The 27,513-nt window shown below is 37.1% G+C and overlaps 1 protein-coding gene across 1 annotated transcript; it reads right to left on the bottom strand.

Annotated features, from left to right (window-relative positions):
• Positions 1 to 7,250: 7,250 nt before the first annotated feature.
• ADAMDEC1 (ADAM like decysin 1) lies at positions 7,251 to 26,382 on the bottom strand. Its single transcript, XM_055144914.1, has 14 exons — positions 26,334 to 26,382; positions 24,551 to 24,669; positions 22,832 to 22,908; positions 21,608 to 21,686; positions 19,101 to 19,177; positions 17,174 to 17,360; positions 16,973 to 17,035; positions 15,941 to 16,012; positions 15,553 to 15,722; positions 15,113 to 15,194; positions 14,121 to 14,251; positions 12,824 to 13,001; positions 8,704 to 8,786; positions 7,251 to 7,321 (listed from the first exon to the last, which is right to left on the bottom strand). Exons 1-14 carry the CDS (start codon positions 26,380 to 26,382, stop codon positions 7,315 to 7,317), a joined length of 1,374 nt encoding a protein of 457 aa, XP_055000889.1. The 3' UTR covers positions 7,251 to 7,314.
• Positions 26,383 to 27,513: the final 1,131 nt, after the last annotated feature.

Below are 27,513 nucleotides of genomic sequence, written 5' to 3'. Positions count from 1 at the left end.
GATGGGAAAGAGTTGACAAAAGGCACGAAGAAAGGTCTCTCCCTGCTGACAAAGCTCTGGAGAAAGGGGAGAGCTCAGGGGTCAAGAAGACACCTGTAAAAAAGGTCAGAGACCCCAGGATGCCTCAACGTGCCAGTGGAAGGAATGTGGGAATCACAATTCCTTTGAGATACTTTGGTTCAGCTCAGTTCACAAGAGCAATGTTTGTATCAGAAAAGGAGGGAGAATGAATTAATGCAGTCAATATGGTGGAAGGCTGAGGCGGTCAATGTCAGATTAGTAAAAGGAAAGTGAATAATAATGAAAACCCGGTTGAATTTATTATTATTATTAATTGAATCACCATGAGATGCACAGTTACAAAGTTGTTCATGATTGGGCTTCAGTCATACATTCAACATCCCTCTCTTCACCTGTGTGAATTTCCTACCACCAATTTCCACAGTTTCCCTCCTTCCACGATTCAGCCTATCTCTATGGCAGGCACTCTTCTCTCTCTCCCTCTCTCCCTCTCTCCCTCTCTCCCTCTCTCTCTCTCTCTCTCTCTCTCTCTCTCTCTCTCTCTCTCTTTCTTTCCTTTTAGCATTATGGTTTGCACTACTACAGGTACTGAAAGGTTATCATGTATATCCCTTTGCCTCCTTTCAGCACTCAGTTCTTATCCAGAGTGATCATTTCCACCAAGCATTCTAAGAGTGGTTTCTTCTCTGTCCTAACTGCTCTCCCCTGGCTTTCTACTTGTGGCAAGCTTCCAACCAGGGACCAGAACTCCTGGCCCTCATTCCTACAGTCCTTGAGTATTAGCATCATCTTACGGTGTATGTGTGTGTGCATGTGCGTATGTGTGTGTGTGTGTGTGTTAATATCCCTAAATGGGTGTGATCATGCTTTGTCTGTCCCTCTCCCTCTGACTCATTTTAGTTACATTATACTCTTCATGTTCATCCATTTATAAGCAAATTTCCTGACTGGAATGAACCTCCCTACTGCATTTAACATGAATTTGTGCTACTTGTCTAGTACCTTTCACCAACTAGAGAAATGGTAGGTGATAATAGCAATGTATGGGGTGATTAGCATGACAGAAGTCTGATCAGAAAGGTTGGGATAGAAGAAGAAAGTCTTGCAATACTGAACGATAGATTCCCATCTGTGTGACAAAGCTAAGAGTGAGAAAGCCAGAGATGATGATAAGAAGGTCAGTGCCTGGGAGCAGGTCACCAGAAAAAGGAGCAGGAGTGTGTGGGAAATGGGAAGTGATGGAAAGGAAGACCGAAACAGTCATAAAAGGCAAATTCCAGCTTCAAATCTTAGAAAAAAGTAAATTATAATTGCTGACTTTCAATGTATTCAAGGTGTGGTGAAGGATTGCTCCAAGGATTGGGGTGACCTTGGGTCTCCTTGGTCTTTAAGGGAACTTTTTAATGAGTGAAGTCAAAAAAATGTCTAAGTGGTCATTTGTGCTGCTCTTAATAAAACGCGAGAAAGATGAACCTAAACCAGATTCTTAATTGACACAGACAGAAGGTTGTTGGGAAGGTGGGGAAAACTCAGAGAAGTGTGCTGGGAACAGAGATAAGGGAAAGTGACAGGACGAGATAAGTCTAGAAGCCAAAATGAAAGGCTGAGAGAAAACCTAACTCTCCTTCCCTAACAAATTATCATCAGAAACCTGAGTTCCTTTTTGGGGAAAGCTGTAAGAGAGAAAGTTATGCCTGACCCCAAGCTGGTCAAATGCAAGATTTTTTAACCTGCTGCAATGTGTGAGTGAGAAGACCTCCCTGCTCTGCTTTGGCTTTATTTTGGATTCACACCTGACTGTGCTAAGGGCTTACTCCTGGCTCTCTGCCCAGGAATCACTCCTGGCAGTGCTTGGGGCCCATATCCGATACCTGAACTTGGGTCATGTAAGACAATGTCTTGCTGCACATATCTGCTGCACTGTTAGCTCTTTGAGCACGTAGCTCCTTATAAAAATATATCCCCACAAGTAAGGTTCTGGAGAAAACTCTGCTGAGCCCATAAGACCTGACCCTATGCCCCACTTGCTGTCCTTAGGTGATGGTGATCAGCCAAGCTGAACGTTGCCAGTATTTCTCAGCGTTCATTCCTTTCATTGTTTCTGTTTTCTGTCTCATCACACCCACTCTTAATTCCGTTTTACTTTTTCTTACTTCTCAGGAACAATTTAGCCTTCCACAGACTGTAACAGCAAAATATACAGCAAGTAGTGATTTTTGAGTACAAAGCCAGTTACTTCTAAGCACTTTTGCTATGACCCCAAAACAAAACAAAAAAATCAAAATAAAAATAGACAGCAATCTCAGATCTGAGTGCCGGTTAGGTTCAGTCACCAGCTAAGCACTTGCTAACATAGCTGCTTTCTTACACATAGGTGCAAATTAGTTCAATAAAGGCGCCAAGCAAGTTCCTTTTATGGACCTATATAGTTGAAGATCACCAAAGGAACATGTTATTTTTGTTCATGTAAACAAGCTTTTACTGTGCTGTGTTCTCACTCTTGAAAGTTGTCTCCACTATCAAAAGATTTATCTCTAAAACAAAATGCATGTTTATGCCACAAGGAGTTGCATTATTCAAGCTGTTTTCCCATTTTTTTACCTTACTTTTTTTTGAAAATTCTGTCCAGCGTTAGTAAAATTCAATAATTATATGTGTTTCATAATATATTTATTTGTCTGTTGGATTTTTGGTTTTGGGGCCACACTCAATGAGTTTCAGGACTTTGCACTTAGGAAAAATGCATGGTGGTACTTGGAGAAACCATATGGGATGCTGGAAAATGAGGCTGGGTTGGCTGTGTGCAAGGCAAATGCTCTACCCACTGTACTATCACTCTGGCCCCTCCTTACCCACTATACTATCATTCTGGACCCTCATATTTTTTTATAGATTGATTTGGAGTTTAAAGATGAGATTAATTTAGAGTTTGAACAGATCATAAATGCTATTCAGGGATTTGTTTCTTTCTGGGATTATACCTTTTGCTCATATATTCTTTGCATACTATTTTCCGTATCCTTTTATGATTATACCCAACTAACTTCTTTTCCATCCTTTCTTCCTCTTTTTCCTCTTTCTTTCCTCCCTCCCTTCCTTTCTCTATTTTTATCTCTCTGTTTCTCTCTCTCTCTTCTCCCACTCTCCCTAGTTGTTGCAGACTCTTTCCAGGCATGAAGCAGATGATGAAACTTTGCGTACCTTTGCAATTTCTACATTTTCATTCTAAAGAAAACATTCAAAAGACAATAGAATTCAGAAATATTTTTTGTCAAGTTATTTCCTAATTCCTATCTCTCATATCTTCCATTTCTTATTTACTATGGGCTGGAGCGATAGCACAACGGGTAGGGTATTTGCCTTGCACGCGGCCAACCTTTCTTCAATTCCTCCACCCCTCTCAGAGAGCCCAAGCTACTGAGAGTATCCCGCCCTCATGGCAGAGCCTGGCAAGCTACCCATGGTGCATTTGATATGCCAAAAACAGTAACAAGTGTCACAATGGAGATGTTACTGTGCCCGCTTGAGCAAATTGATGAACTATGGGAGGACAGTGAAGGAAGTTTACATTCCCTCTGTCCCCCTTCTCTACTCCAGTCTGTTCCAGAAGGGAAGTATTCCCTAACTTGCTCATCTAAGGTATTGTTCGTTTGGTTTTCATGTTCTTAATCTTGACCTAGGAAAATTATTTTCTAAACCAAAATTTTCATACAAAATATCTTATTTCAAATATTGCCTCCTTAAAAACTCAAAGCACTTTTGTGTGTCCCTTTAAATGATCACAATCTCCTTCTCACTTTGACAATGTCTTTCCAGGCCGTGATGAAAGCCGGGGGCCAACTGGGAGTGTATTGCTCATCCTTTATCTCACTTGTGTTGCTCTCATTTCTATCTTAAGCCCCGGATCCTTTCTGTTTTAAACCCCTTTTCTGTTGCTTTGATTTTTTAAAAGATGATCATTATTTAAGAGCCAACTCCCAGGGACACCTCTAGAAACTTTTCCCAAGAGAAGAGCTTCTCTGAGGAACTCTTCCTCAATTTTTCCACTCTGTAGCTATCCCATTGCTCTGATCACTTTTAGCACTAGTATAATTTAATTATTCTAGCATAATTCATCTAAAGATTTGATTTCTCATCTCTTGTCTACAAAAGCATGTCAGATGCATGAAACTATTACCTCCAAATAAATTTAAAATTATCAGCAACAAATTATTTTTACATATTTTCTATATAAATTGCTTGGAATATACCATGTATGGAGTAACCCATTTTGATGATATTATGTATTAATTTTTAGGGTCAAAAACTATTGATGATATTGTATGTATTAATCTCTAGGGTCAAACTCTATTTGAGTGCCTACATTTCTTAATTACTAAAGAAGTATACATTTGCTTATACTTATGTAACTTGATTTTATTTCAAAATTAAATTTTATTGTGAATTTCACAGATAAATTGAAACATTGTCAATCCAAAATCACTGCCATGTCCTCGGTCGCACACCACTATCCCAGGACCGACCTCACTAAGAAAACAACCTTCTGAAAATTGGAGTGTGCAGGATTTGTGACTGAAATCAGCAGGCTTTCTCAGAGTCGAGATGGGCTACCTTCCCCACTTCCCTATACTCGTGAAAGCACAGGCAGTCACTCCCAAGAACCAACTCCAGTGTCACCATGGAAGCCTTTCCACTGGCCTTGCTTCAGAGACCAATAAGTAAATCTTTTTATTTTCTTTTTTTCGGGGAAGGGGGTGTCACATCCAGCGATGCACAGGGATTACTCCTGGCTTTGCTCTGAGGAATTACTCCTGGCGGTGCTCGGGGGACAATATGGGATGCTGGAAATTGAACCCGGGTCAGCCTCGTGCAAAACTATTTGTCACTCCAGCCCCAATAAATAAATCTTAAAAGGGATCGCAAGCTGCACTTAATCTTGAACCCTCACAAGGCTGTAAAAATGGGGCACATAGGAGGAGGGGCAGGTCAGCCTGGTGCCTGCCCACGCAGAGTCCCCTGACAGCTGTTTGCTCCTACAATTCAAAATTGCCACCCCCATGCCCCTGCCCAGACCCTACTGTCTCAGGATGGACCTCACCAAGATATTAACCCTCTCAAAATTCAGGTATGTGGGTTTTTTTACTGAAATCTTCAGGCTGTCTTAGGGTCAGCATGGGCTAACACCACCCCCACTCAACCTCCATCACACACACACACACACAGACACACACACAAACTCACCTGTATAGAAACCCTAGCAGGCACATCCACAACCAAAACCCATCACCCAGTTGCAAACTGTAATGCACAAAAGGACGGGGGGGGAGGGAGGGAGGGAAAGAGGGAAGGAGGGAGTGGGGGGTGAGAGAGAGAGAGAGAGAGAGAGAGAGAGAGAGAGAGAGAGAGAGAGAGAGAGAGAGAGAGAGAGAGAGAGAGAGAGAGAGAAGATATAGGTCCGGGGCTGCTACCATTTGTGGTCTGGGCACTCTGGTCAGGATGCAGCCACCAGTCCAGCAGAACCTGACTGGGGCACACGACCGCATCTTCTGTCTCCAGACAGTTGGCACTCAGGGAGGTTTTCCTCCATAATATTCTGCTGACAGCATAGGATGGTCCAGGGAGGAAATGGCATTGGGGCCACCCTACCAGCAGCACATCCCTGGGAATGCAAGGTGAGGACCAGGAGAGCCTAGACTCCCAGAAACTCAACACCTGCACTCTGCAGTGGTGCTGAGATGGACCCCAAGAGACCTCTGCAGACCCCATAGAGCTGAACCGTGGGACCTCTGCCAGGTGGCAGTCACGCCACTGCCATCCTCACATGTTCTACTCCAGCTGGTTTGGTTCAGTGGTGCTCTTCCTGAGCCAGAACATACAAGGGGCACCCATGTTCATGCATGCAGAAATGTTGTGGCCCCATTGACGTTTTAGAGCTCTAGGAGCTGCCGTTCCTCTGACTTTACTCAACATGATATTGTCTATATCCGTCCATTCACATGGCAGAGAACTGCATGATATCATCTTTTCTTATAGTTGCCTAGTATTTCTTTGTGTGTATATACCGTTCCCTCCACCCTCCACCTCATTTACTGTTGAGTATTTATATTATTTCCAAATCTTGGCTACTGTGCATAGGGTTGCAGTGCCATTATGACTACACATGTCTTTTAAAAATTGTGTTGTAGGAGATTTGGAGAGCGAGGAGTCAGCCATGAGCACAGCTGGGTAGGCCCCCTCCCCACAAAATCAAACAATGATAACAAAAACATGACCACATAAGAAAGACTCAAGATGTTTCATTCACTGAAATCAATGGTCCATTTTATTCACTGAAATTATAGTTCACTAAATAGATAAACAAAGCATTTCTTGATAGCTAAATTAAAATATAAATAAGTTATATTAATCAAAGTTAACATTGTAGGCAATGTTGAAATATATGTGTAAGAGATTATATGTCATAAAAGTGAAATTTTTTCAAGGAGACACGTTGAGGAATGGGGTGGAACCAGGGGGTCATGGGGGAGGGAGGTAGTCCTGGTGGTGGGATTGGAGTAGGGACATTCACTGAAACTGTATTGTCAACAACTCTGAAAATCTCAGTGCATAAGTAAAAATAAAAGTAAAATAATAAAGTGAGGGACCAGAAAGATTATACTGTAAATTGGATGCTTGCCCTGCACGGGCCAGCCTATGTTTTATATCCAGCATCACATATGGGCCCCGGAGCACTGGCAGGAGTGATTCCTGAGTGCAGAGTTAGGAGTAATCCTTGCACAGTGCTGGATTTGGTCCAAACCAATCCAAAAAAGTGTAAAATATTATACTCATTTAGACTTGGCATGCTATGATAAAATTGCACACTTATACGAGCAAGGCTCAGAGTACTGGAGTAAGAAAGTAAATGAAGTAACACTTTCTTTTATTATACAAAACTGCTCATTCTATCAGTGGTTTTATTTGTTCATGGTCTACAGGGGTGAAAGGAAAGTAGGGTTGAAATACAATTCACTTATGATTTAATAATTCTGGATTGAGCCTACGTAAATCAACAGTATATTTTGAAATGTTTTGGTGAGGGGATAATATTTTTTTTCCTTCCAAGGAGCTAAACAAGATTGAAGGGATTTATATTAAAGAAGAAAATTCTCTAAGAATTAGTAAAAATATGGGAAGCATACAGGTCAAAGGAAAACATATCTAAGAATAAAACTGAAAATACACAAGATTCCTGGCATGTGTAGAATTATTGATTCTTTGGCAAAGTAGCTTTTCCGTGAAGATTTTTTTCATTCATTCTCTGACCAAAAGAAAAAAAGTTTATTAGTCATGATTATTTTAAAGGTAATTAATGACATCAAAAGTAATAGATTTCAATAAGTTTAGGAACCCTACTGATACACAATAGCACTAGTTCCATTTTACAGGAGATAGAACTAATAAAATAACTTGACTTAAAGTCCCATAGCTGGTAGGTTTGACATAACTAAGAAAAAATTAAACATCCTGAGTATAATTTTTATTCTATGATATTGTAGAGTCCGTCTTCCCTACAAGGGTATGCGTGTACCCTAAGAGTTGGACGGATATATTTTGTTTTGTTTTTGTTTTTGCCTTTGAGCCACACCCTGATGCTCAAGGGCTACTAACCCTGGCTCTGCTCTCCTGACAGTGTTTGGGGACCATAATGGGTGCCCAGGATGGAACCTGGGTTGGCTGCATGCAAGGCAAGCACCTTAGCCACTGTACTATTGCTCTGGCCCCTGAATGAATATTTTTGGAGATATTATTCTTCTAGTCTTTATGAAAAAGTAAGAATATCAACATGATTTGAAACTTTCTGCAGAGTTATTCACATCAGGGTTTCAAGCTGGTTGTGTGAACTGGTGATTTGAAAAATGAATAAAAGATATTTTTATCCTTGGGTTTTTCTGGTTCCTTTCTGAGTAAGTGATGGTGGATGGTTCTTGAATCACTAACTTTCTTTATAATCTCTTTGCAGTTTTAATTTCAAACGAATTCAAAGATGAGAAGGAGTCATTCCTTCCGTATATTTTTATCTTGACTTTTCCTTATTTATTGTTTCACTTTATTTGTTGCTGGTCTTTTTTTTAGTTTTGGGGTCATATTTTACTGAAACAAATACCCATTAAAATAACTGGGTTCTTAGTTCATTACACATCAGATTAGATAAAACACAGAAATAATTTTGCAGGATATAGCTTATTGAGACACTTTAAATGTAATAAAAATTTAAAATCTCATAGATTATTCTGAAAAATATTAATTTTTGAAATATTTTACAAATTATAATGATCAGCTTTTAGTCAATAATAAAAATAATCAACTCATATTCTTTTAAATAGCCTGCTGTAATCTTAGTCTATAATAAAGCCATTACTACCTAAAAAAATTATGTATTTTTAGTATATATGTTTTTATATTTTATATTCTATCAATCCTAATCTCAGATTTGGCAAGACAGCCAATGTACTGTTAATTTATTAATAAATATATTAACATAGGTTAGTTTTCGACTATGTTTTTTTCTTTCTGAAAGTTATTTTTAAATGTAAAATAAATTATTTTAGTGTACTATAAGACTCCACAGACATATTTTTTTCAAGGATGAATAAAGAATAAAAACTTAAGAGAGACTACAGGGGGAAAAAAAGGTATTACTTGATATGGTTCAGAGAGTTTCCACAGCCAGCTCCAGGTTTTAATTTACAGGTCTCAGCCTCACAGCAAAGACTGGTGCATTCCTTAAAAGCAAAGACACAATGGGAAAATGGATTCAGCATGTTCTCCTTATTGACTAGATACAGTGAATGATGACAATGAAATTTTAAATTAAACTATTGTGCTATACAAATTTCAGAGGAAATTACCTAGGAAATTTAATAATAGAAAAAAATTAGGAAAAATAAAACTGACCCCTTGAAAGGACAAAAAAGAACTATCCAAGAATTATCCCATGTCTAATTGGTCTAGATGGTATTAAGCATAATTTAATTTAAAAATTGAAAGAAGATTATTTCTATATTACTTGAATGTTTAACAATAGAGAATAGAGATTAAATCCCTAATACATTAAAGCAAGACTACATAATTCTGTTAACAAGAATTAATAATAAATACACATAATTTCTTTTTATCTTTGAATGAAAGGACAAAAATTGAATAAAATATCAGTAAAGTACATCTTTATATATTTTAATTTATATAATAACTCTCCCCTAAAAGAACACAAATATATTCAAAGTTTTTCACCAAAAATGTACAGTTGATTCAATTCTAAAGAATAAAATAATGTATTCTATGATATTTTGGAAATGAGAGGCAAAAACAATTAATAATGTGATTTCTGGAAAAATCTGTCAAAAATTCAGTAGCCATTTTTATATTTTTAGCATGTATAAGTAGGTTATGAACAGAAGTATGCATCAGAAGTATAGAGATTTTTGTCTGATGGGCAGGAAATATTGTAAATTAATAAAGGGTAGGAAAATTATTTCTGGTGGGCTGGAGAGATACTACAGAGCCTAGGGCCCTTGCTTGTGCAAGCTCACGTGAATTTGATTCCCTGCATGGCAGATGACGGCCCCAGCACTGCAATGAGTGATCGATGAATGTAGAGCTGGGAGCAGGTCCTACCGAAACACAGCCAGATGAGGTTCAAAACCCCCAAAACACTAAAAATTGTCTTTCAAAATTATGGTAAGTGCTGTGAGAAAAATATATGAAAGAATAATAATTGGAAGTCATATTTTAATTATTTTTGTGTGACAAAATTTATCTCCAGAAAAAGAGAATTAACTCTGAAAATAATGTCACAATAGAAACAATTAAAAATAAATGACAAAACAGTAATATCCTAATTTTTTTTAAGTTACACAAACTAGAAGAAAAGAGAAAAAAAGTATGTTTTATTCCCTATTTTGCTGAGGTTTGGGGGCCACCTCCAATGTTTCTCCTGAGTTACTCCAGGCTCTATGCTCAGGAATCATTCCTGGTGCGCTCCAGGGAACATATGGGGTGTCCGGGAAAGAACGTGGGTCAGTCGTGTGGAAGACAAAGGCCCTAAAACGCTCTACTTTCACTACAATTTCTACAGTTTAGAATAAATTTTCAAGGTAATAAGGACCACATAAAGAACTTTCTATCTTTAAAATGTTTTAAAGATTTATATATATATTTTTAATTTTGAGTCACACTGGTGATGCACAGGGGTTACTTGTGGCTCTGCACTCAGGAATTACTCCTGGCGGTGCTCAGGGGACGATATGGGATGCTGAGAATCGAACCCGGGTTGGCCAGGTACAAGGCAAATGCCCTACCCGCTGTGCTATCGCTCCAGTCCCTTAAAGATCATTTTTGAAGACAATACTTAATATTGATAAAATGTCAGTGCCTCTTTGAGTAAACAATAAAACTAATATCCTTCAATCAGAACCTTAAATGTATGTATGTTTATGGGCAAACAGACCAAAAACAAAACAAAATCTGTCACTTCTTTAAAGTAATAAATAGGGAATGTGTTCTGCAATATCTGCAAGATAAAATTATACCAACTAGTAACTTTACCATTCAAATTAAATAATATGCCTGGATATTTATAATAAATAAAAAGTGACATCTGTGTAATAATATTTTGTCATACAGTTTACTCTTGAAATGGACTTCAACAATTACTTTGACGTTTCACATCTCTCAAAATAAGGAGAACAATTAAATAAAGTCCATAAAATTTTTTGGTAACGAATACAAGAGACATTATATATACTATATATACATATAAAAGTATATTGTATATTGCATATTGGAATTGGAATGTAGAAAAATTTCTTCAAGTATTAACTATTCTTTTGCAACACCGGACAGTGCTCAGGGATTAGTCCTGGCTCTGTGCTCAGGCCTCATACATGGGGTCCTGGGACCATATGGGGTGCCAGGGATTGAATCTGCGTTGGCAGCATGCAAGGGAAGTGCCCTACCCACTGTATTATCACCCCAGCCTTCAAAAAATAACTATTTTTCAGTTTAAAAAACTTGGGAATACTGGTAGAGAGAGGTTAACACTGGTGGTGGGATTGGTTCTAGAACATTATATGCCTAAAACTCAACTATCAATAACTTTGTAAATCATGGTTCTTCAATAAAATTTTAAAACTACAAATTTAAGCAATGAACAATGATTCTTTAGGGGAGAATAATTCCTTTTTTAGGAATCTAACATGAGATTGTTGGCTAACATTCTATCAGATTTTCTTCTTGTCTCTATCAAATACGTTGTTTTTGCAGTACAGCTGGTGGTATCCAAGAACTACCCCCAGAATTGTTCTTAGTATTGACCTCAGTGGTGCTTACATCTGAACACACAGTGCTTGGGCTCTAATCCAGTACTGTGCATGAAAAGCATGCACAGTAGTACTTCAGGTTTAGTCCCAGACCCTCTTTTTATTTTCAAATTAAAAAAAATTTTTGATTTTTTTTCTTTTTTGTGGTCACACCTGGTGATGCACAGGGGTTACTCCTGGCTCTGTACTCAGGAATTACTGGTAGTGCTTGGGGGACCATATAGGATGCTGAGGATCAAACAAGGGTCGGCTGCATGCAAGGCAAATGCCCTACCTGCTGTACTATAGCTCCAGTCCCTCTTTTTATCTTAAACTGCAGGAAATCTCTACTTCCTAAACAGTGTTTTGTTTTGATTTTGACAAGGTGACTTACATAACCAATAATAGTAAAATCTGGAGTACAGTTTACAGATAATAATGTCACCGATATATCTCTCTGAATTGACCACAGCTTTCACAGATTTTTAGTGTTTTTTTTAAAGTCCTTTGAACACAAAAACACCAGTTAGATTTTTATAAAGTTAATAGAATCATAGAAATTATCTTAGGTGTTCTATGCAATAAACCATTTATATATGTTTTTGTCATTTTTATTTTACTTATTTACTTTTTCATTTTAGTCCACATCTGGTAATAATCAAGTATTACTTGTAGTAATCATTCTTGGCAATGCTTTGGGGACAATATGCTATGCTAGGGATCAAACCAAGTTGGTTACACACAAGGCAAGCACCTTACCCACTTACTACTGGCTCTGGCCCCTAATTTTTCTTTTGGTTCATATATTTTATTTACTATCTATTTGCATAAAATATAAAGCAACACTTTCCAGATAGCGAACTTAGTTCTAGTACAGCATTTGCTGTTACTCAACTATGATCAAGTGTGATTGAATATAACTTATAATTTCTGACTCATATCAGTAGCATTGTAGCACTGTCATCCTGTTGTTCATCGATTTGCTCAAGCGGGCACCAGTAACATCTCCATTGTGAGACTTGTTATTGTTTTTGGCATCGAATACGCCACAGGTAGATAGCCAGGCTCTGCTATGTGGGCGGGATACTCTTGATAGCTTGCCAGGCTCTCCAAGAGGGACAGAGGAATAGAATCTGGGTTGGTCACTTGCAAAGTAAATGCCCTACCCGCTGTGCTATTGCTCCAGTCCTTCTGACTCGTGTATCTAGAAAAAAATCCTAAGTTTTATATTTTAGTTTTATTTATTTAACTCATAATTTTTATGAGTCAGATCACAATTGATTTTTGAAATGATTTTCAAAAAATAAATTTGAACAAAATACACAAATGCAAAACTAATTTATAAGGTGAGGCCAGAGTCATCTTTAGCAAAAAAGTCTTTTTAAAAACAGAAAGAAAATGGCGTAACTGTTAAGTGACACACAGTTGCTGACAAATGTTTAAACCCTTGTGTACTTCCATACCTTGGGAGTGCCACAGTCACACTCCTCTCCTACTTCCAGAAGTTTGTTTCCACAGATTGGTTCTGTCAGTATGTCTTTTGGAATTGGTGCTTGCAGCAGGCACTTTGGTTTATAAGATAAAAGATATTTTTCAAAGCTTGAGCGGCTGATTGTACTAAAATCCTTTGGGAATTTTGAACTAGAACAGAAACAAAAAGGAGAAATTCGATGCTATGCAGTCATCCGTGGTCAAAAGAATTTTACTTTTCTAATTCATTCGGGTTGGCAGAAATTCTAAATTGAGTTTCTGTTTGGTATGACACTGTGAAATGGAGAATAGAGTAGGTATACTGTGCTAGTCTGAAAATTATTTTCCTAAATACCCACTTGTAGAGCTAGAATATAAATTCCCCTGTGGATTCATTAAGTGCTTTCCTAAGTGGAAGCTCCGGTATTGCTTGCTCATCCCAAAACTGAGTGACAAGAGGTAAAAGATAATAACAGTGAGCTAGTGAAAGGAAGTAATTGCAAACTAAGAAAGTCTAAAAACTTATTTCTCTATTCATAAGCACTTTAGTAAACACATATTTTTTTAAATTAACTTTTCTATCTCAAGTCATGAGCCAGAGAGATAAAACATGGCAGGAATAAGCCTAAAATACAGCTGGGTTGGGCCCCAAATCACCTTCTTTTTTGGGGGGGGTCACACCCGGCAACGCTCGGGGGTTACTCCTGGCTCATGCACTCAGGAATTACTCCTGGTGGGGCTTGGGGGACCATATGGGATGCTGGGAATCGAACCCTGGTCGTCCGCGTGCAAGGCAAACGCCCTACCCGCTGTGCTATCACTCCAGCCCCTGGGCTCCAAATCAAACACTGTCACTGTTACTGTCATCCCGTTGCTCATCAATTTGTTCGAGATGGCACCAGTAACGTCTCTCATTGTGAGACTTATTGTTACTGTTTTTGGCATATCTAATATGCCACGGGTAGCTTGCCAGGCTCTGCCATGTGGGCGCAATACTCTTGGTAGCTTGCCAGGCTCTCTGAGAGGGGCGGAGGAATAGAACACAAGTTGGCCTCATGAAAGGCGAACAACCTACCACTGTGCTTTTGCTCCAGCCCCAAATCAAACATACAAAACCAAAAATAAAAGTAAGTCCTGAAGGATTGATTATGATGATCTGTGACAAAAAAAATGACTATACACGTAATTTTAGAAAACATATTTCCAAAATGTCTATCCAATTATATGGACCACATCTGAACTGTCTAACACTTAATAGCATTTTTGTTTTCCAGGGTGACAATGTCTCACCTCAGATACTGATTCATCACACAACTACCAGAAGGGCACTTTGTATCATAGCGAACGTCCGGCATGCCGAGGACGTGGCCCAGCTCATGGGCCATGACTCCTACCAGAGACACACTATTCTTGTTCTTAGCCTGAAAGAAAGTAGAAACATCTATAAATTCTTATTTTATTCAGTTATTTCTTGTTTTCAATGATCAGTAGAAAAGCAAAAAGTTTGAAAGATGCATAGTAATGACTTATCAAGCTTTTTTCCCAGCCACTGGTTTTTAGAAAATGCTGAGCCAATGTTTGACATGGTTGGTTCCTATGATTCTAACATTTTTTTTTAATAAAATGCCAAGTAAATATTTAGCATGGTTATTGAGTTAGTAATCAATAACATTTAAGTTTTGGAATTTTGATAATGATATGCCTGTGATATTTTAACCATACTTAAATAAATATGATCATATACATCAGAGCACATCTGGAAAAAACGTCATATTGTATCATTAAAAACATCTAAAACCTGCTGTTGTGACACTAGTATTTGTTGATTATATATCACTGTTATCCTCATCAATTTTTTTGAGTGGGCACCAGTAACATCTTCATTGTGAGACTTGTTGTTACTGTTTTTGGCATATCGAATACGCCACGGGTAGCTTGCCAGGCTCTGCTGTGCAGGTGAGATACTCTCGGTAGCTTGCTGGGCTCTCCGAGAGGTTGTCATATAACATTAATATTTTCTTTGATATCTCAGACCTGATATCCCTTAAATCCACCATCTTTCTACTTGTTTTCATTAACAAGTAAAAAAAGAGATGCCTTCTGAGAGGACCAATGTAAATAGATATTCTATTGAACAAAAAAATATTCAAAGAAATGATCTATCAGCAGATTCATTCAAACATTCATTACAGGCTCAGCAAATTTCTATTAGGTGGACTCAAAAATATTGGTCTTTGTAGAAGATGTAGAAGCACTGGGAGCTTTACTGTAATGCTACTAACCTCAATAATAGCAATTGAAGATAAGAAACACATGGAATTCGAGGCTGCTAATCCCACTTGTCGTTTGTTGAAGTTAATTCCACTGTGTGAAAGTCAGAGGTATATTGTCACAATCTGAGTCTTGGGAAACATTAACTTTTGTAGATTAGGTTTTTTATTTCTCTTATTTCTCTAGTCTTATCATATTCACTAAGCCCCAGCATAGCTTATTCCGTAGTATTATAATACCACAAATAGTTTAGCCATTACAATACAAAATTCCATATTATTGATCTGATAGTCTCCAATAATCTCACAAGTGAATTGTTAGCGGTATATAATCTAGATGTTGGGAAACTGATTGGGAAGATAAAATTGAACATAAATCCTTTTTGTACTGGCATTGGGATAACTATCTACTCTTGTCTCTTAACACCTGTGTCTGGTTAGCACAAGCTCACCTGAGTAACTGAATGTGGTCATGAATCCTCTGACTTCGAAAGTTGTTAAGGTGCCAATTCTTGAAATTGGCAAAGGTTTCATTTGTCTTGGGTACCACCTCTATCTTATCACCATTCGACCATATTTCCATACCTACCAAGACCACTTGAATATTGATGGTTTTATAAATCTGTGGAAAGAGCACTTTTTCATGAAATGGTTCAAGAATTATTTTGCTGACCATAACTACTAACAAAACACATTTCATTTTGAAAATATAAAACTTAGTAGTTGCCTACATTGCTGTTGGTCCTGCTTGATTAAAACCAGCCCAGATTGTGGGCCATTGTGACACTTCCAACCCCAAGTCCTAGTCTTCCCAGTGTTAACAAGGCACAAACAACTTACCACATTGAGTAGGTTCATCACTTCAAAAATAAAGCTTCTTATCTTAGTTATATTTCTGTTAGAATTGTTATACTGTAAAACACCAAACAAAGTAAAATTAAAATTGCAAATAAGTAGACAAAGCTGAGGCAGCAAAAATCTCCTCACTTTAAGAAAAACTGCAGGTTTCAATGCAAAGAACACCTATTTTAAGCCATTATTTATAAAATTTCATTTAAAGTGAAATGAGTTTTTAAAAATTAATAAATGAATAATAAATACTTTTAAATCAATTCTCTATTAGATCTTTTTTTCTTTTTTATTTTGCTTTTTGGGTCACATCCGGCGATGCTCAGGGGTTACTCCTGGCTCTGCATCTCAGAAATTACTCCTGGCAGTGCTCAGGGGACCATATGGGTTCGGTCGGCTGGGAATCGAACCCGGGTCGGCCACGTGCAAGGCAAATGCCCTACCTGCTGTGCTATCACTCCAGCCCCTAGACTTTTATTTTTAAGGAATATTTATTAGAAGCATATATTTGAGTATTTTTGAATATGTAAAATATAATTGGTAGAGTATATATTATTCTATATGTACTTATATATATATGATATGTTACAAATAGGTTACCATAACACATTATTGAGCCATAACTCACATATTATTGGGGTTTACTTATTAATTTTTTCCCTTTTTTGGGACTTGTTTGGTTCTGGGCCACACCTAGCAGTGCTCAGGACTTAATCTTGACTCTGTGCTCAGAGCTCAATCCTAGAGGTGTTTATAGATCATACATGGAACCCAGGACTGAACTGGGATCAGCGATAACCCCTGTAATATCTCTCCATTACCTTAATGTTGCCTTTTGTTATTAAGTATATTGCCAATATATGAATGGAGAAGATGGTGTGGGGTGGTGAAAACTATTGCTTGCTATGCAGGCAATCAAGAGGACTGGCTCTATATTTTAGTTAGAATAGTTCACTGTATTGACTTGATAAAAAAAAAACTTAGAAGTTGACTCAACAGTCAAGAAATGCATTTTATACTTACAAAGGCATTATCCAGCACCAAAAAGAGACTGATATACTTGTCAGCTTGAAGCAATTCTTCTTGCTTTAAAAAGAGTTAAAGAAAATTGTGAACAATTATGATAGTAAAAGATAGGAGATTTGTTTTCTTCTAAGGGAGAAATAAGTTGCTTCATTGATGAGATCATTGAAATGTCTGATAACACAGGAAAGCTACACTTACTTCTGGGCTTTTGGGAGATCTCGCAGTTCGAATAAGGGATTTTTTACCCCCCACATTTTTCATGCCACAGGTGTGATTCGCTGGATCTAACTCTTCATGGTTATTTGTGAGGACAGCATGTTCTTCTTCATCTGTATGTTTCAAAGGCTTTATCATGTAATTTTGATCGTGATGTGTGAAGTAACCTCTATGAGATAGAGACTGATGTTTAAGAATTCTATAAAACTTTCATACATAGTATTCATTAAAAGGATTTTTGCTAATTTACCATTATAAGTTTTAAATGATATTTATCAGTATTCTTGAAAATAATGTTGATATTAAGCTAATATGGATTTATCAGAGTGCAAATGTTTCTATATTTTAGGGCTAATGGTTACTATACCAATTCTACCATCAAAGTGCCAATATTCCTTTACCACAGTTCATTGGACCCCATCAGCCAACTCCCTAACTCTTGATAACCTCAATTCTGAGGTGTTTTCGATGACGAAATTAATTAAGGTTCTTACTTATTTACCTATAGAATTTTGATTAAGAATTGCTAAGTTGAAACTATCACAAACGTCTTGGAATTTGCATTATGAACTCAATAAACAGTTCCACAGTTTATTCACTCAGCAAAATTTTCTTTACATGTCTTATAAATATAATGGAGAATCAATTAATGAAGTACTTTAATACCAATAAATCCAAAAGAGGGAAATAATGAACTAGAGAAAGTTAGATAATAATAGCTTAAATAATCTGTTGGTTCAGAAATATAAAGTTAAGTAGATTGTTACAAAGCAACAAGTTGTTGAAAAATATATCTTTCTTGACTTCATGCATAAGAGGTGGCAGAGATAACAAAATATTAGCAACAGTGGTGGTGATGTTCCCAAACTTATTTGGCCCACTGGCCCTTTTTCAGGTAAAAAGATTACTCAATGCCAACTGGAGAAAATCTATTTAGTAAAAAAAAATTAGAAAGTAGCCCACAATTATTCCCAAAATTGACCCTTTCATACTGCCATATTGCCATTCTGGGAAATAATTAATTTAAAAATAAATTTTTGCAGTGTTTCCCCCTCTTCCCGCCCCAGACACACTGGGCCTTGACGTTCTTTGCTATTTGTGCATAATTGGCAAGAATTATCACAGCAACAGAAATAATGGGGACAGAACATGCTTAGTGGCTAAACATCTTTGCAAATGTGAGATTTCATGTTCAGGTGACTCTTGGTTTCTACCAAGATTCTGGCAACTCTGAAGTTGGTGCCTAGCAGGTATGCTGTCTGTCATCCTTGGCAACATGATTAATTACCCTTCACATCACAGCTAGGTATTGCAAGCATTGCAACTGCAAATATGAGACCAGGACTCCAAGTAAAATATGTGCAACTACCATGACCAAGATTTGAATACCAGAAGTACATATGTAAGCTCCAAAACTAAAAGAGCGTGAGTCCCTATAGCCAGTAGTGTGAGCACTGCAACTTCAAGCAAGCCCTGATGAGAACCTCAAGAAAAATATGCAAGCATTTCAGCCAACTATGCATCTAACCTCTCTTCATAGCACACACAGATATATGTGTCCCCCCTAACACACACATACAGACCTATATAACCTTCAAAATTATATTCAACTAGATATTGAAGGGTAGCCCCAATTACAATACGTTTTTAGGGAGTGAAGCAGATGACATGATAACAAACTCAGATACCATCAAAAACCAGGATAAAACATCTTCTTTGAACATTTTCAGAGTTTACTTTTAGAAGAGCCGATTATGACATCATTGCAAGGCTAATACTTCATTATTCACTTTAAATGCATATACTCAACACTATTAGAGATTAAGAAAAAAATTACCAAGGATATTAGACTCAACTCTGTAACAAATACATACTTTACAGTTTACTACTTTTTGTGAATGCTTCTCACCTCAACCCATCACAAGTACTAATGCTGGCAACAGAATTCTTTTCATTTAGGATATGCCCTTCATAGTAGCAGTGTTCCTAAAGTTGGAGAAAGAAAATATATTTTAATAAAAGAAATTTGAAAGACATTTTCTATTAAAAGAGAAATCCAGAGAGCTTGCACCTAAGGGAATTTATTGTGATTTTTGCTTTTTCGGTTTAGTTTGGGGCCATACCTGGTTGTGCTCAGGGATTATTCCTGCTCTGTGCTTAAAGATCACTCTTGGAAGTACTCAGGGAAATGCACATTGCTGAGGATTAAATCTGGATCCGTCACATGTATGGAAAGCACCTAACCCATTTTGCTACCCCGCCTGTAAACCTAAGTGAATTTATGTATCTCTATAGCTGAGAAATGGTGAGCCCCATGTAATCTACAGTTTTTCCATAGACTTCTCAGGACTGATAGTCAGCTTCTTAGAATTTTGCTCCCTGTTTTCAGTTCCTGAGACATCAGTAAAATGAGCTACCTATTTTTCTAGATTGTAAGAGTCCTCAATATGACTATTGTAATATGACTACTCCTATTACTATATATAACTACTCCTGAGCCCTTCATATTAACTGATTTAATCAACCATTCAAATTGCTGTGTTAGTGCAATTCCTTTACCAATATAAAAGAAAAAAAACCCACAAAAAAGTTTTCTAGAGGTTTAGACATGGTTGGTGTTCCCTGTGAGCAAAGTAAAGGGTCCCTTATGTATAAAGATCTAAGAATACTAACAGATATCTTTTTCTTCAAAATATATGGACATGTCTCAGTTGAAAATACATGTTTTTGTTTCTTTGGGAGAAACCTTTCTATAATAAATGTTTCCTTGTTGAAGACTTGAAAAGAGCAGCACACTTTAGATATGTTCAACCACAGCCACTTGAGAATGAATTCATTTATTGGATACTTTACTTGGAGATTAATGTTAGTAGAAATCCATAGATGTATGAAATTAGAAGGAAATAAAAACCATTTGAAGAACTTGCCTACAGGACTGAGCTGACAGGTGGGAGTGTGTGTGTGTGTGTGTGTGTGTGTGTGTGTGTGTGTGTGTGTGTGTACATGGGTAGGGGGGCGGGGAGGCTGATGGGGAAAGGCAATAGGGACTATGGTGGAGGAAAAAAGTGAGAAATCTGTTGGAGGATGTCATGCAGGAACATTATACCTCAAAAACCCTACCATAATAGTATAATAAATCAAGACACTTAAGAAAAAAAATTTAAGCAGATTTTTAAAAGCTATTCTGTTGGACTGGAGAAACAGTGCAATGGGTAGGGTGTTATCCAGGTTTAATCCTAGCACCCAATATGATTCCCAAAACCCAGTAGGAGTGATTCCTGGATACAGATCCAGGAGTAAGTCCTGAGAATTTCTGGGTGTGACCCCGAAACCAAAAATAAAACAAAAAAATTTTAAAGCCACTCAGTTGCAAAAGGTTTGCATGTTTACTTATTATAAATAAATAAGGGAAGGGGCACTCTGGAAACCCATATCTTATCTTAGTAAATGTCATCTCAGAGCCTTTTCTATTCTCTCCTGCTCTCTACTTGGTCATGATTTTCTGTCTAACCTCTAGGCCTGGGGGTTTATCCATCCAGTGGCATTGTGACTTGACATAAAAATTTTTGATAAAATAACTGATTTGCTATTACTGAATTAAACATAAAAATATCAGAAAATAGTGACTAGAGACCTATGCTTTCAAGTTCCTCTAGCAAACAATTTTTCCAACTTGTTGATAAGATGGACTAACAAAAAGTAGATTTTGGGTTGCTTCTAAGAATGCAACACTTCGGAGTATCCTGCAATTTTACCTTTAAAAAACATTTTTATCTATTGCCTCATTAGTCATTCTAGTTTGCTTATTTTTGTTTTGTTTTGTTATGGTGACCACATCTGGCAGTGTGCAGGACTTAGTCCTGGTTCTGTGAACAGGGATCACTCCTCTCCAGGCTCCACAGACCAGCTGGGGTACTGGGGTCAGTCACATGCAAGGAAAGCATCCTACCCTCTGGGTTATCTCTCTAGTCCTCCATGTATATATATATATATATATTTGTTTGTTTTGTTTTGGGGCTCACAGGTTACTGGGTTACTCCTGACTCTGCACTCAGAAATAGCTTCTGGTGGTTCTCAGGGTACTAAATGAGACGCTAGGAGTCAAACTTGGGCTGGCTGGCTGCGTGCAAGGCAAACACCCTGCACTCTGTACTATTGCTCTGACCCCCCAATTCTGTAGATTTTTTAAAAAAAGATGTCCTTGGAATTTTTAATAAAACATGTTTACTGCCAAGCTACCCATGCGTATTGGATATGCCAAAAACAGTAACAATAAGTCTCTCAATGAGAGATGTTACTGGTGCCTGCTCGAACAACTCGACGAGCAATGGGATGACAGTGACAGTGACAGTGATGAATTTCATAGCAAGAGTCACAGATCTCAGAAAGAGTTAAACAAATAATTCAGGAAAATACCATCTCCGGAGGGCGGGTGGTGATTTCCTCTCCTGTGGGGGAGTAATATGTTTCACTGTAGTCGGGTCCCAGGAGATGCCTGTTGAGAGTTAAAAAAAAAAAAAAAACAAAAACCAGTGCATGATACATAGTGATGGTAATAAGAGCTAATATTCCTGATATAACCTTAGCACAAAATGAATGAAAACGTTTATAGTGAGAAACAAATTGACATTCTGATGGTTAATTAAAAAAAAATTTTTGTGGGGAAGGTCGGTGGTGGGGATATGATGTGACTGTGTTCACTCCTGGCTCTGTGCTCAGGGATCACACCTGGTGTCCTCAGGGAACAGTATGTAGTGCTGGAATGTAATTCAAGCTGAAATCCTTAGCTGTGAAAGCCTTAGTTATGAGAACTCTAGCTATGAAAGCCTCACCCATGCTTGCTCTGGCCCTAACCAGCTCATCTTTTTCTGGCTTTAAAACTGCGGCCGTTGTGGGGCCGGAGTGATAGTATGTATAGTGGGTAGGGCATTGGGCTTGCATGTGGCTGGCCAGGGTTCTATTCCCTGGCATTCCAGATTGTCCCCTGAGCACTGCCAGGAATGATTCCTGAGTGCATCGAGCCAGCAATTAACCCCATGCATCACCAGTTGTGACCCAAAAGCCCTCAAAATAAATAAAACTGCTACTTAGAACCAAAGCATTTGTCGTACCTAACAGACCTGAGAAAATATATATCTTTAGTTGCTTTTCAGCTGCATACTATCTGTCCTTATGTAGATCAGTTGGGAATTTCTGTATGGAGGATACAATCTTCATATTACATCTTAAGGTGCTTTGTTGTAAAGAAGCTTATACAAAGCATCACTAGATTCTGGGCAATGTTGGTGGAGTCCTGTTGTTTGGGTCTGATTCAAGTCTCTGTACCCTGACTGAGCCTTCAACACATTTTCTTATTAAAGGAATAAAACCCCATATAAATAGTTTGCATTTTAGTAAATTCCAAGGCATGTCAAAGGAAAGCGTGATTTTTTTCAATGCTTCTTAGAAGTCTTCAGCTTTCTCAAAAACCATAATTCTTCTCAGAAATCATCAGCCTTCTTAGAAATAATCAAAACAAACCAGTAGCATCTAATACTCATTATGATTCATGATTCCATGGTCAAATCTTATGAAATAGAGCCTCAAATGGAGTTTATTTTTCAATTGTTTATAATTTGATTTTCAGAAAGTACAACTTACTTGGTTTTTTGTAGGTAAAGAATGACTTCTTCTCCTTTTATTTTAATCTGATATTGAATTTCAGGTTCATACTTTTCCTAAAAATATTGGAGATAATGAAAATTATAAGGACATATGAAATCAATGTATATTTCTGCATTTATCTAAAATGATTATAATTATATATTAAGTTATGCAAAAGAATGATTATAAATGCATGTAAAATAATATTTTATTATATTCTCAAATATGTTTGAGACTCTTCCTGTTCCTGGAGCGAGCAGATATCATTGGGCTACACTAGCATGCGACAGGGACAAATGGAGACGTTACTGGTGCCTGCTCGAGCAAATCAAAGATCAACGGGATGACAAGTGATACAAGTGATACAAGTGATTCTCAAATATTACATATTTGAGAATTTTTTTTTTTTTGGTTTTTGGGTCACACCTGGCGATGCACAGGGGTTACTCCTGGCTCTGCATTCAGGAATTACTCCTGGCGGTGCTCAGGGGACCATATGGGATGCTGGGATTTGAACCCAGGTCGGCCGCGTGCAAGGCAAACGCCCTACCTACTATGCTATCACTCCAGCCCCTTGAGAATATTTTTTATATTCTACAAAATAAACCACAAATTTTTGATTAGTTGACTTCCAAAATGTATAGTCATGCAGTAATAATTCTTGTATGTACAATAAGGGGGACAGGGGAACTAAGCACTTTCCTTAATGCATATCCTAATGATTCACTATATGTGCTAATGAAAATACGATACATATTTCTTTTCTCATTTTAAAAGCAAATCAAATATAATAAGGAAACTAAGGAAATATTTAGGAATATATTAAGAAACTCCAGGTGAAAGTCCACTAAGAATTAAATACAGCTTAAATTATAAAGTGAGGGAAATATTTACAATAATGTAAGTAAAATATTTTATACTCTTACTTGTCAATTTCCCTTCAATGAGATTATGTTAAGTTCTACCTTGTAAATAAAATGGTGCAGGAAAAGGGAATTCAGTGGAGGCAGTGGAGAAGGGTAGGGAAAAGATAAGCATTTGAGTTTGTCTAGGAGTATCACAGATGAGGTGCAACAGGGACCAGGTCAGTAGATGAAGATATTAGGACGGTGTTATGGAATGGTAGAGCCAAACATCCAAACCACAGAGTCAATAACATTGAAATCAAGAGACCCAAACTTTAACAACTTAAAGATGTTCCTGTCCTAACTCGATATAATTAAGAAAATCTATGTGCCTGTTTAGAGGGGCAGGCTGGAGGAGGTGCAAGGGACACTTGAGAAGGAATCTGGGAACATTGGTGGAGGGAAGTTGAAACTATTGGTGGTGGGATCGGTTCTGTAATATTCTATGCCTAAAGCTTAACTATGAATAAGTTCCTACATCATCGTGTTTTAATAAAATTTTAAAAATTCACACACACACACACACACACACACACACACACACATACACACTGGCTGCTTTGACTATGCTGCTTTCTTTCCTCAAAATCCCCAAATAGAGAAATGTCCCACCAGATTAGTTTTCTGATTATATGCAACAATTAACAATTAACTGCTGCATAATCATAACCAAATATTTTGAGAAATCCATGCTTTCTCATGGGTAAAATGGAGTTTTACATTTACTTTAGATATCATTACTTCTCTTAGCAAAAGTTTGTTGTTCCTTAGATTGTTGTAAAACACCCCCCAAATCATTTGAATTTCTTACCTCTTTGCCATTTTTCTCTTTCTGGTTGTTCTGTAATTCCCTTTTGTGTAAAATGTGTAGTCTTTTGGGATGAACAACCTCATAGTACTCTGATTCAGGTGTTTGCTCTGTGACTAGTGCTAGAGAGAGAATTTGACAAAATATTTCAAGGATTTTGTTTCGGCTGTGGGTTTGTTGAAATAATATGGAAGACTAAATTTGCATTAAGAAGGAAAATGCAAAGTAAAACAAGCTACTTCTTTTACTACAGTTCTGATAATAAGCAATTTTGTATTTTTGACAATAAATAGGGAAGCAGTTAGTTGGATACCTCTGGGCTACGCTCCTGAAAAGGGAAATCTGGATTAGAACACAAGTTACAGAAGCCAAGAATTCTCCCTAATCAAGTTATGTGGGCGTCTAGAATCCTTTTAAAATTGCAAATTATTTTTCTCAGTGTCCTCAGAAACCTCCACAATTCCCGTTTTTGGCCTTTTTCCTTTGTGTACAAACCCTTCAAAGTTAAGTATTATATACAGATAATACTTTGTCGAAAAGATTCTATTAGCTCTTATTTTATTTCTCAGTGTGACTAAAGTAATTAAGTTCTTTCAAAAGTACTCATGCTCAATACTTTAGGTTTCATAGCAAGTTATGTTTTTTTGTTATCTTTTGCTGGAACAATTTTTAAAACAACTGCGTGCAAGGAGAAAACTATCTATAGACCAGATGTCTTTGCCGCACTTGGAATTATTTTACTTAGGCAATTTTCTATGTTGCTTGCATATAGTTAGGAAAGGGCTTATAATAGAATCAAAGTATGTATTCCTTAGTCCAGTTTTGTGAAAGTTGCTTTTTTTCTCCATCAGTATGCTTATCTAAAATAGAAATTGGCATCAAATTAAATAGCATAAAATATAAAATTAAATAGCATCATCCTAGGAATATGTCAGGCATCTCTTCTTGAGCTTAAAAAACATATATCAAATCATCCTCCATATGGTCAGCCTTATTTTTAAATGCTCCTGTTTTCACATTTAAATGTCTATGTTTAGAAACAATTTCCTATTCAGTGTGACAATCCAGGCAAACTTCAGAACACCAAGTACTTCTGTACCTGTTTGATGTAAGGAGCCGGGAAGAGAGAGCAAAGCAAGAATGATGACCCCCAATGTTCTACTGCAATTTTATCTTTTTAAATTTTTTTTCATAGAGGAATTTATAGGTAAGAAAATAGAGGCTGATAAATTTATGATTAGATCTTTATCAAAAGAGGTGTGACATATGGGATCACAATTCTAACACTAATTGTTCAACTTTTTAGTTAACGCTTGTTTTATCATAATTATGTCATTGTCTTCTTTAACGTTAAGTCTATTTGAATATTTCTTGTTACTCGCCTAGCACAGCTTTGGACTAAATTAGGTCTTTAGGTAAATGATTATGGGGTAGAAAATATCAATGTTTCTCAAGAAAACATTGGGAAAAGCTAAGGCATCTTGCTTTGAGGCCTGAGAGATAGTTCATGTCATTTGGGATGTATTTTAGCAATAAAATGGTAGGACTGTGAGATTATAGTATAATATGATTATGCATTGAAATAATATCAGAGCTAAATTTATAGAGTCCTCTTATATCAATCACAATGCCTTGACTATGAACACAGCTATTAAGTAAATATTCCAAAATGAAAACAGTAGTGATTTTTGAATAGCGTGAATGCCTTTTTTTCTCCATAGTACTTTAAAATTAATCAAATAACTCGACATTTATAAGGAAAATGTTGATGTATTATCTTGCTTACCTTGAGCTTGAACGATGAGACAGAGCACAGAGACCAGACCCAGAGGCATGTTGGCTGAGGCAGACAGCACCAGGCAGCACCTGAAGATGTGGTCTCCCCACTGCTTTCCAGTTTTTGTTCCCCAAATTCTCTTTATAAATGGAAATGGAAATAAAACTCTCAGCCCCCCCCCCCCTTGTGAGATGGGGAATGCTTCTAAAGAGTTTTGGGAAATTTGCCAAAAAGTTGCAGTGTCAAAATCATGAGAATGTTCCTCATTTATAAGAGGTGTTTGTGTGTGTGGTTACAGTTTGTTAAGGAATCACATCTAGATTGCATGCCAAACCCAGTGTTCTCACAGTGATGGGAAGCTACTGAGGACCAGATGTCTGGTGTGTATTTGCATACATACCAAACTGGACTGTCTTCATTGATGCTCAGTCACATCGTAAAAATTGATCTATACATTTAGAAAAATATGTGAAAATAGTGTCTATCTGTTTGAGACGACACTGAAAACACAGAATCGACAAAACAAGTAGTAAAGTCATTCCTCTTTGCATATTGCAAATCTTTATCTCAAATATCTTATGAAATTTATCTAAATAACATATGCATATGCATACCCATATGTTCAACTGTAAAGAAATGTCAATATGTAAATTTTACCCCAATCTCAGCTTCAGCTAAATTGTATAGCTATAAGAATTATGTTTGAAGTATAGTAGAAATGAATATGATATTCTTATAATTACAAGATAATTCATTCTTATGGCTGTAAATGTTTTTAAAAGTATTTTGAGATGTATTGTCACTCTGGTGGAGTGTGTGATACTGGAATGCAGAAAACACTACCATTAGCAGTACAAACCACAGTGACAAAAGAAGTATTTTAAGGGTGAAAATTGATCTCCCACTGGACAAATGTCATAAAATGAGAGATTTAGTCTGTCGGAGAAAATGACAAATTATTTTAATGTCACTTTTATTTGTAAATATAAAGAAGGAAAAATAATTTTTATAGATGTTAGTTCTTACCAAGTTTGGGGAACCTGATATTTTGGCATAGTATTATAAAATAAGTGTTTTCATGAGATATGATTTTTTAAAGGGTCCACATCAGATGGTACCCAGGGTTTACTCTTCACTCTGCACTCAAGAATCACTCCTGGTGGGGCTTGGAGGACTGTTTGGGTGCCGA

This window comes from Sorex araneus, chromosome 7 (assembly GCF_027595985.1).
Source record: "Sorex araneus isolate mSorAra2 chromosome 7, mSorAra2.pri, whole genome shotgun sequence".
NCBI lineage: Eukaryota > Metazoa > Chordata > Mammalia > Eulipotyphla > Soricidae > Sorex > Sorex araneus.
The sequence above is the reverse complement of the archived record's forward strand: the minus strand, read 5'-3'. Positions and strand labels throughout refer to the sequence as shown.

Bases quoted from the DNA above. Each gene is read 5' to 3' on its own strand.
- ADAMDEC1 (XM_055144914.1), bottom strand. From the start codon at position 26,382: ATGCCTCTGGGTCTGGTCTCTGTGCTCTGTCTCATCGTTCAAGCTCAA. The intron at 17,361-19,100 runs GTGAGAAGCATT...TCTATCTCATAG, and splicing joins AGTACTTGTGATGGGTTGAG to AGGTTACTTCACACATCACG. The intron at 13,002-14,120 runs GTGAGACATTGT...TTTCTGTTCTAG, and splicing joins GTGATGAATCAGTATCTGAG to TTCAAAATTCCCAAAGGATT.